The sequence below is a fragment of the Musa acuminata genome, chromosome BXJ1-9, assembly GCF_036884655.1.
Source record: "Musa acuminata AAA Group cultivar baxijiao chromosome BXJ1-9, Cavendish_Baxijiao_AAA, whole genome shotgun sequence".
Lineage (NCBI taxonomy): Eukaryota > Viridiplantae > Streptophyta > Magnoliopsida > Zingiberales > Musaceae > Musa > Musa acuminata.
Window position 1 is genome coordinate 569086 of NC_088335.1, and position 10769 is coordinate 579854.

Below are 10769 nucleotides of genomic sequence, written 5' to 3' on the forward strand. Positions count from 1 at the left end.
TCGGTGGTGATGATATCTCCATTTATCTTATCCTATAAACTTTTCTCCGTATTTATCATTTATTATTTATATATTAAAACTTCAATTGGACTTCACCATGACAACGAAGCTTTAGCGTTTAATCCATGGTGTGCTGATGAAGAAAATTGTGACATGGCGCTCCTAAGGATGTAAATGTCAGACTAAAAAGAACAACAATGCTCAGACCCTTCAGCTTTGAGATCACATTTCAACTGGTGAAACTTAAACCAAAAGCAACAATTTGGTGACCAGAATCACATTGCAACTCCTGCTGGGAACAAGACAATTCACAAGAAAAGTTTACATCAAACGGACCGCCGTCCCAACTCCCTCAACAAGATGCAAATCACTAGATATTCCTAACGATCACATACAAGGTACAGGCCGCTGATACCTACACTTGTTACAGGAGTAAGCAGGTTACATCTCAATGTTACAGTGTGTTCTGGTAGACAATCAATATGTGAGCCGAGGGCACGGGGAAAAGAAACTTGGAATATCCATGCGAGCAAGGAAGTTGAGGGTCATACATATATACAAATATGTGATTGTAAAGCCACTAGAATGAAGTTATAATGATCGCCGTATGTACCAGAATTCTCCCTGGCTATTATTTCCAGGACAGCAAGATGCAGGAGGCGAAAAAGAAAATGCCAGAATTTTCAGTATCGCAGCTGAGGGGAGGGCTGCCGGGTTGGATTTTTTGACTCGACAAACAGCCACTGCACAAGAGAGGTGATGCCAGATTAGAAGTCGTGATCGCTTGCTCGTGTGGAAATAATCAAGACAGACAAAAATAACAAGCAGCTTGATATTTGTTCAAACTCATCCTACCAAATACCATGCCTGCTGATTTAAGTTGGAGCCCAAATGACCAAAGGAAGTTCTTAATTAATAGAAATTCCTACTCTGACAAAGATAATTCCAAATTTCCAATAAGGGTGATCATTGTTGAAACATTAATAGTAATAGGAAGCATTGCAAACAAATGAACAGGAAAAGAATAATAAACATAAATGTTTTTGCAAGGAAAAAAACTTACCACTTTTCTTGTGGCAAGGTGCTCTAGGATCTGGATAAGAATCGATGAAACTGCTGTACTTTTGCATCATGTGCTTGTGAAGGTTGAGCTTGGCCACAAATAATGGTCCCCCCACAAGAATATATCCTTTTCTTTCTCCCTCGGAACAGGAAATCTTCTGTGTCTAGCACATAAGACACCTGGGAAGCAAAGCAAGAAAAGTTCCATAAGATATACCCACACTTAACAAATTAACAGGCCTGGATATCAGGACTAGAGCTTCTAATTAGAAGCTTTGATCAAGTACCTTTGAGGAACTGCAAGATATCTTGCATTCCAAACCATTGATAACTTGGAACCTACTCATGGCCTTGTAAGTAGAAGCATATTCATCATCATCCCCATATTTGCGTTTGTTCCTGCAGAATGTTAGGCAGTCAAAACATCAAGTTCTTTAAAAAAACACGAAAAGACTATATCATGCTAACCTTCTCAGAAAGACACCCTCTGCTCCTTTCTTGTCTGGAATACTCGACAGAAAATCACTGTAAAGATAAGCTGAAAAGCTGGGATCCATAGAGACAGCAGTGGCTTCGGGCTTCTCGTGTCCATATTCCATAAGCTGAATGGATAGCCGGGTCACATATGAAGACTGTGAAAACTGACGAAGAAAAGCATATAAAAAAAAAAAAGTGAGAACTGATAAACTATTTCAAATATTCAGAATTTGTAAGTAAACTTCTTATAATCAAATATTTGAAACAGAACTTATGCATTTCACTTTTTCGTAATCACATATCCTTTCTTGCCTGCTAAAACAAGATAGAAATGCCGAATACTATAAACAATAGCTTCTAGTACTAGTTTTTTGCAGTAATGTTTTTGACAGTAATATTGTGGTACACATAAAGGGACAAGGATAAAGCAACATGTGGAAATTTATTTCCCTAAACGCTTGGGGAAAAAAGGAGACTAGAAACTCACACATTCAAATCTGTATATGTTCTCATCATGAAGAAGCACACGAATGTTCTCATGATAAACTAAATCAGAAGATCTGCCCGATCGCCTTGATTTTTCATACAAGGAGAGTTGAAGAAGCTTATTGTCTATCTCATCTGAAGCCATTGCTTGAAGCTGAAAAATATATAAAGACAAGTAGGCCCTTGAGGAAAGAAAGGGGATCATTGATTAACAACCATGTAATACTATAGATATTACCTGTTTAACAACTTTATAGATTAGCTTGTCCAACGTAAAAAGTAGATAGGATTGAGTTCCAATGATCGTACGGCAATCATCTTCAAACTTGGTATTGTCAGCAGAACCATCAAGTAGGTGGTATAGAGCACTTATAAATCTGCAAAGTCATATATATTAGAGACTTTCAAGAATGGTAATCCACAAAAAATAATACAAAGTGTGAGAGGCACGGTTGTCAATGTCTAATACTTGGCATATAAGTCAGGAGGGGTTGTATCTTTAGAACTTCTCCATTTCTTTTCAGCAGCTGATGAGTTCGTCTTGGCTGAGAGTATCCTTTCATACAAAGTCTGAAAGGCAGATAAAAGATCTATAAACAACTATATGAAATATCAGCTACAAAATATCCCAATAAAAAAAAACCTGACCTGATGAAGACGAAACAGCACATAAAATGAATCGTTTCCGTAAAAAATCCGCGAATATTTATCTTCCTTGTTATGTAATGCGGCAGGTACATGCCTTGCAAGAGGCTTAACCGTGTGTAGAATTCGTTCTGAAAATGGTAATGAGGTAATTTCTCCTTCAGCATCATGTGTATCAGTCGTTCCTTCAGCTTCACCCTCACTTTCAGCCTTACCATCCTGATCATTCTCAGCATCATCCTCTTCCTCCTCGTGATCTTCCCGAGAACATTCCCCACCATCACCAGATTCGCTGCCTGAGACATCCTCACCAGCCTCCGATGCATTTTCACTAACCTCTGTAGACCGTTGAGCACTTTCCTCACCCTCATCATCAGCATCAGCATCATTCTCCCCTGCAGCTTCACCACAAGAAGCCTCTACTTCTCCAGGTCTGACGTGGAACTGTCTGCTGGCAGAAGTGTCCTTCCCTTTAGGAGCAACATTTATAGCAGCATCTCCAAAAGTCACAAAATTATCCTCTCCAAAATCTCCAGTAGGTGACAATTCACCTTCTTCTCTTTCAACCTTAAGGTTATTAAGGGAAGCAGAACCTTCATTAGGCCTGTGACCCTTGTTGTTTTCAGTGGTGCTAGCACCATTTGCTGATACAATGGGCCTTCCAGTTTGTTCACCCTAGCACATTTCAATATAGTAATATCAAGTTAAAAATGAGACTGTCGATTCTGAGGTAGAACACAACAAACTATTACCAGGACAAACAGCACCTGGATTCATATATTTAAGGCCAAACACACAAGCATTTATTTGCCAAAAAAATTTTTCATTGCCATGATGATTATAGAAATCGAATCTAGCCAGACATAACAAGTAACTGCTGCAAGAATTTCAAGCAAGGAAACAAAGATTAGCAACTGACACAGATAGTGTTCATCCAAAGGAATAATGGTTGTACACCCTTGGTAAGCACAGATTGTGTCCATGTGTCAGCACCATATTGGTGCAATATAATATAGGTATGGAACAGCACCAAACGTGTAACTCCTTAATAACACAAAAGCCTCTAAGGGTTAAGCCCAAAAGCATTAACTATAGCCATATACCAGAGTAGAACAACTCAAAATCATAAAAATGCAAAATTTATACCTCTGAAGATGGTAAAATTTCATTGGTAGCTCGAGGTTCAACTACTGTTTCCATTCCAAAATGACCAGTTCTTAGAGAGGCACTATTAGCTCCTTAAAAAGAGAACAAAAAAGGTTAAGTTACTTTGCAATAAGAATGAGAAGAAATATAAATATCAATGATGTTATCCTTGAACCTGATATGATCTCCAGGTTTGTTCTATTCTGACTTTGTTCAGCTCCACCAGCAACATAAATGTTATCCTGTAAAGGCTCTGCAGGTACATATTGTCCGTTTATTCCAGACACTTCATCAGCCATTGGAGCACTGCCCTGCCCTCTTCCTTGCAGTGGTTTGTTACCAAGATTTTCACTATGGCGAGTTGTTCGATCTATGTTATGAAAACCATTTTCAGTAACTGTTGTGTCTCCACTGGCCAACTTAGTTCTGCATGGAGCTACTTGTTCGGGTGAAATGTTCCCATCACCATTGTTTTGCCTGGTAGCACCAGCACAATCAACACCAGAACTCCGATTATTTTCACCCACGCCTACCATACTGGTTTTGACAGCACGGTTTTCAGGTTTTGCATCTTGAGCATCTTCTTCACCTTGATTTCTAGATCGAACACACATTAAGGGCTCCAAAAAGGTGGTCCATATCTTCATGACTTTGTCCACTTGTTCCAAAGATGTGCAAACTTCTCCACATGAATATTTAATGATCTGATACAAATCCTCATGGATATCTACATCTACATACTCAAATTCCATGTTGGGAAGTATAGGCCGCCTATTTCTGGCAGCAACAGCGAGAAGAATGTCATCCTCCTCCTTCATCTTGTCATTGATTTCTTTAATCTCAGCCAGCAAAGCTATTCAGAAAACATTAGCAACACATTACACAGACCTACAGAAACATAATGAACAATAGGACTTCAACTTAAAACTTAACGTGCTTTAGAAGCGATGAGAATCCCTGTTTTAAATGCACAACGATACTAAAAAGTTGTTTTTAGGACAACACTAAAATGTCGTAAACAACAACAGATTACATACCCTTTGTGCTCAAGCTCTTTGTATCCTGTTGCTTGAAATAGAAACAGCGATGATCGAGTGACTTATGATAATTCTTAGCATATATTTCTGCCCAAACTTTATTGAAATCTGAACGACACCTAGACCATTCCTCTTGCTTTTGCTTCAGGCGGGTTAATATGACTGGCAAAGCAAGACCAGCATTCTTGTGAAGTACGTCCATGACATCAAGACCATGGTCTCCATACAAACGTTCAATGCACCTCAAATTCAAAGCTATTTGAGAAGAAAAAACACAATTTAAAAAGAAGACAAATAAAAAAGTGTAATGAAAAGAAAAAAATGAGAACAATATGATGGAAAGCTGAAATGAAACATATTACACGAAAAGAAATATGCTATCCAATAAATAATCATGCATACTGACAAGAAAGATGGTCTCCAATATGAATTAGATTTTCTGATTTGACAGGATCTTGTGTCATTTCTAGCAATTCCTCTACTCGCTTGGTTGTGACATTCACCGATTCCAATAACATATCCAGCTCAAATCTGTACACATTTCATGGAGAAAAGGAGGCCAATGAGAGATAATATAGCCATCTAAGTACTAGTTAGATTTTTTTTTCTGACAGAAACTCTTATGGTAAGTGAGATCAAGGTTCGCCGTACCGTACCGTACCGGCGTTTCGACCCGGGCTCGGTACCGGTACGGTACGGTATACCGCTCGGTACACCCAGGTGTACCGAGCGGTACACTCACGTGTACCGAGCACTGTACACTGCTACAGTGTTACTGTGCACTGCTACAGTGTCGATACGGTACGGAGTGGTCCGCGTACCGTTGGCCTGTCGGACCGGTACGTACGGCCCGTACCGGGCGGTACAGTCCGGTACGGCAAACCTTGAGTGAGATGACATGAAAAAGAAAAGAAAAAAATATACAATAAAAGTAGCCAGTTCCAGATTCATGAATGATAAAATTCATCTTATATCTATAATTGGTACGAAATAGGGGAATAATAAATTTGAGAGGACTTAAACCGTACCTATCATCTTCACATCTAAATAAACTTTCTTCGTATTGGTTTTTGCGCATGTGCTTGAAAGAGTAATCCTCACTTCCAGAAGTCACTGATACCCATACATCATTTAATACTGACACTCCAAGTTCAGTCCTGTGGCTAGCAGGAGGAATTGGATACTGACAAGAGAAGAGATAAAACATTAACATGAAAACTGGAGACATTTGAGAAATATAAGGTGCAAAAAACACAACAATGGGTGATGATTACATTTTTTGGCAGAAGACGGTAACTTGGGGTACAACGTTGACAATTTGAGAGATCAAGCTCTGAAATTGGTTTCCATAAATTATATTTTTCTTTGCTTGAGAAGAAAGTAGCCTTGTGTGAAGCACCCTCCTTAGAATTGTAAAGAGCACCTTTGTCAACTCTTTCCCTTTCATTATTTCTCTCCCTTTCAGAATCCTTCTGCTCATCCATGTCCCGCTCCCTTTCTCTGTCTCTGTCCTCTATCTTAATTGGCCTAGCTGTATGCCCTTCATTGCACAAGGATTATTTTAGTATGTCACACTACTTAATGAACTAGACAAAAATCACATAGTTAAAATTCCAAAACTTCTTGAGTAGCCAAAAAAAGACTTTCTACTCAAGAAAAGAAGTTAACCAATTTCAACTATAAGTACTGGGAAGGAATCTCCACAGACATACTTTTGTTGAATACACCTTCGAGAAATCCATCTGCACAGGGGTTTACAGTTAGAGACTACGAAGGCCTATACAACCATATGTTAATAGAACATGTATAACGAAGATCGAATCCCACCAATAGGAACATGTACAAGCCCACCTATATTTTCACAATGGGCCAAAAATTCATTGAAGCCTTCCATGAGATCCAGATGCTTTCCAAGGATATCACTTACCTACAACAACAAGCACTACCTTTCAGAAACAATAAGAAAAATACATACATACATACATATGTACATGTACATGTACATATACATATACATGTACATGTACATATAGGCCAGAGATAATACAAAAACAACAGAAAAAATGCTAAAAGAAAATATACAAACTCAGAGACATCTAGAAATATGTGCAATTTATTGTGAATACAAAATACGGTCAAAAGTACATTCTTTCATTAAAAAATTTGGCACCTAAATGTGCCAAGGCTATTAAAATGTGACAAATACCAAGTCAGTGTCACAGCAAATTGTAGGCAGTTAGACAAACATTTTGTGACAAGGAGAGGGTCAATGTACAGAGGAACTATCCTTCCCAATCAATGTAACTTTTGCAACTTGGCCTGGTATCTACTGAATTTTACCTCTAGATAATCAGGGTTCTTACTCTCCCCCCATCAGTGTCTTCTTATATCATGTTGCATCTGAAGAAGATACCTCTAAGTTTCAATTGAACTCATGTGCTAGCTCATCCTTGAATCAGACCTTTTTTTATCAGCCTCTTTGACATAATACAACTTAAGTTATCTTCCATATCTTCATTTACCACAGATATAGAGAATTATAGATCTGCATGAACCTATTCATGTAATTCATATGTTCATGTATTCAACGTGCAGTCTGTCTGTGCAGACAGAATATCTGACAGCAGTCGCATTAAAATTGGTTAATACATTTTAAAATATTCTTTTTATATTTAGCCTGATTCACATCTCAACACTGTTTCTATGGTAATTAAGCATATTACATGCACTTTCTTTGATACAAGAGAACCAACACTGGTCACAAATATATTCAAGGTAAAATCGAGGAGGGTAGCAGTAGGTGAAAAAATGATGCAAGCAAGGGTAGCGGTAATTATGAAAGTGAAATTAAATGTGCCAACATTTGCAGCAACTTAGGCAATGCTTAAAAAATAGTACAATGCTGACAAGACTAATATATATAAAGGGTAGCAGTTGGTGAAAAAATGGTTTAAGCAAGGGCAGCAGTGATTAAGAAAGTGCAATTAAACATGACAACATTTGTAGCAACTTAAGCAATGTTCACAAAATAGAACAATGCTGACAAGAATAAGATGCATGAAGCATAGCAGTAGGTGAAAAAATGGTGCAAGCAAGGGCAGCATAATCACTTTGTTGTGGAAGCTGAATAATCAAAAACTTACCAGATTCTTTAACTCTGTTCTGTTTATTATCTCTTTGCTGTATATGTGAAGGCATTTCAAAAATTCCTGGTAAGTGTCAGGGTGCAACTTCTCCTTGACTTTCTCGCAAAAGTTAAATTCTCGGGTATACACACCTGCCGCATTGAAATTGAATAAAAGATAAGGTATTACAAGATTAAAGAATGCGCATCAAAGAACCATTGATTATTATTGGTGAACTTCTAACCAGACAACTGTAACAGGAAACTTAACCAAGCAAAAAGTAGATCTCCTCAAACTGTTAAATTATAATGCAGTATCCAAAAAACAATAAAATTGGAAATATAACAATGCGATTATCAGGTAGTATACATTGTATGTGACAAAAATATAGTATGTTATTGATGCCACAAGCAGGCTGCATCCATGAGACATCTGAATCAAACAACAAAGGCAAAAGACTTACTCTTCAAAGCATTCTTATCATCAGATGATGAAACTGAAATGCTATACGTGCCAATATTCTCGGTACAGTCACCCCTTTGCTGCTTTGGCTCAGCAACAGAGTCATCCATTCTTCTAGATTGAAATTTATGCCTTCTATTTGCCTCATCTAAATCTCCACTATCATGCTCTATATCCTTCTCATCCCGTTCACGGTCTCTCTTGTCCCTATCTTCCTTTCTATCCTTTTCCCTTTCTGCATGCCTTCTCTGCCTATCATGCTCTGTATCAGGATGATCAACACTAAAATCGCGATCGGCATGTGACGTATAAGATCTCTCTCTCTATAAAACCATGGAAAGATTCATTCATTTCAGTTCATAACACAAAGATACCAACTTAATGTTGACTTCTTTTAGAAACATATGCACATAAAGATAACAGCACAAATATCTGAACTAATAAATCAGCCCTAAAAAAGCTTAGCATATAGCATCTACCTTCGCTGGATAAAAGAAAATTAAACTGTAGATGTACCTTATCCCCATGAATATGCCTTGCTGTAGGCATCAAAGAGCTCCTGTCATCTCGTTGCACAAAGCCTCGACCAGAATATGCATGATGTGGCGCATATGTTGCAGAGGCATCAGGCAAAAAGTGTGTGAACTCCTCGAGTAAATCATGATGATTCTGAAAGAGAGCTGCTACCTAGAAGCATATGCAGCATAGATTGTTTCAATCGCCAATACTTGGTTATCAAAGACCACAACACTAACTGGGAGAAAAATACCTCCTGGTAGACCTCATGGATTGACTTATTCTCCCTTCGGTACATATTCAGAATATCTAAGAATGACTTGTAAACGTGATCATCATTCTGGAAACGATTCTGCCAGCAGTATAATTTGCATCATGGTTGCACCTACCAACGCACTAGCAAAAAACAATTCTAGGATTAAAATACCTTAATTTTGTTGACAAAATTGATTGCTTCCTCAAATTCAACTGGTTTCTTTTCTTCCGGTAACTTAATTTCATATCCCTTTGGCAAGAAGGTGTTAAAGCCCAATATCAGATCGCGATGACCCTTAAATAATTCCTTCACCCTCATGATGACCCCATTAGTGTCAATCCTGCAATTAGTTCAGAACATCGCATACAAATAAGCATCAAACACACATCTGTGGAGAAGAGAAAAAAGAAAACTTGGTAGCAATAGTAACTGAGAGAGGAAATCGAGTTGAACCTCTGGCTCTTGAAGTCCTTCATGACCTCAAGAAATTCATCGTATTTTTCCCTTTTGTCTTGAAATATATCCTTCACGGCCTTGAGATAGGCTAGGGCATCGTTAGTGGTGAGTTTGGGAGTATTACTTGCTGCCGATGCCGGCGCCATATGGGTTTGCATAGACCTGTAAAAAAACCAACCAAATCCATTGAACCACAACAGATCCAAGCCCATATCATATCTTTCCTAAATAAAAGATGAGAGCGACCCAAAACGCAAAGAAATAAAAGAAAAAGGCTTTCTCTTCGTCTCTCTCCTCCAAAAAATTATATATCTGACTGATCAAACCTGAGAAAAGAAATTATAAATGGGATGGTTGCTTGACGACCAAAGCTCCCAGAAAATAAGATCATATCAACGATGAATTGATAAAGAAAAAACAGAGAAAAAGAATTTTGCGACATCCGTATCTCCCATGAAGCAAAGGATCGTAAACAAAAGAACTCATAATCAAAATAATCCGAAGAAACTGCTTCTTCTTCTTTTTTAACAGCCGTCGAACAGACAACACAATCCAAAAAAACCCCACAAATAAAGTCGGCCTCTTCGAGAAAAGAAATCGCGGACAGCGAACCGATACACGAACCATAATACGACGGAGAAGGCGAAACTCACGGATCCACTCGAGGAACGTTGGGCCGTTTAAGTTGGGAACCCATCAGTGCTTCCTCCGGCGCCCCTTTCATCGACCCATGAAACACCGACGTGGGTAAACCACGTAAGTAACCAAGATCCTCTTTTCTGCTTTCTTTCACACACGAACCGCGGATCAAACCCCAACTAGAAGCAAACGCTCGATCATTCTCCACTGCGCCTCCTCCCTCGGCTCGAATTCCGATCGAAGCGATCTGAGACGGTGAATTCGAGGGGATCGAGGTGGAGAAAGCTCGCTGTAGAAGCCCAAGCGAAGGTGACGCGCAAGAGAGAGGAGAGGGAGGAGGGGCATGAGCTCTTTTTTGCCTCTATCTAAAGAGACCAGGAGGAAGCCAAGGGCGGAGACGAGACGACACGAGAAGGCTTAAAACTAAAACGAAAGGAAACCAGCGGTGAGGGCTCGCTTACA

The 10769-nt window shown here is 38.8% G+C and overlaps 1 protein-coding gene across 5 annotated transcripts; it reads right to left on the bottom strand.

The window, feature by feature from the left end:
* Positions 1 to 243: 243 nt before the first annotated feature.
* On the bottom strand, positions 244 to 10723 carry LOC103996606 (paired amphipathic helix protein Sin3-like 4). Of its 5 annotated transcripts, none has more exons than XM_018818351.2 (23): positions 10322 to 10718; positions 9666 to 9830; positions 9384 to 9552; positions 9210 to 9296; positions 8957 to 9127; positions 8442 to 8763; positions 7997 to 8130; positions 6681 to 6780; positions 6566 to 6595; positions 6128 to 6393; positions 5882 to 6036; positions 5260 to 5384; positions 4854 to 5108; positions 3992 to 4669; positions 3817 to 3908; positions 2674 to 3345; positions 2495 to 2595; positions 2264 to 2402; positions 2027 to 2179; positions 1531 to 1703; positions 1350 to 1461; positions 1064 to 1242; positions 244 to 743 (listed from the first exon to the last, which is right to left on the bottom strand). In XM_018818351.2, exons 1-22 carry the CDS (start codon positions 10390 to 10392, stop codon positions 1087 to 1089), a joined length of 4326 nt encoding a protein of 1441 aa, XP_018673896.2. In that variant the 5' UTR covers positions 10393 to 10718; the 3' UTR covers positions 244 to 743; positions 1064 to 1086. The 5 variants fall into 5 exon arrangements, with proteins under 5 accessions (XP_018673896.2, XP_009415816.2, XP_009415815.2 ...); XM_009417541.3 differs by having other exon boundaries at positions 6705 to 6780; positions 9210 to 9308; XM_009417540.3 differs by having other exon boundaries at positions 9210 to 9308.
* Positions 10724 to 10769: the final 46 nt, after the last annotated feature.

Coding starts and splice junctions, on each gene's coding strand:
- LOC103996606 (XM_009417540.3), bottom strand. CDS start 10,392: ATGAAAGGGGCGCCGGAGGAAGCACTGATGGGTTCCCAACTTAAACGG. Junction 3,346..3,816: donor AAATTTTACCATCTTCAGAG/GTATAAATTTTG, acceptor GAAATGTGCTAG/GGTGAACAAACTGGAAGGCC. Junction 2,403..2,494: donor CCTCCTGACTTATATGCCAA/GTATTAGACATT, acceptor ATGACTTTGCAG/ATTTATAAGTGCTCTATACC.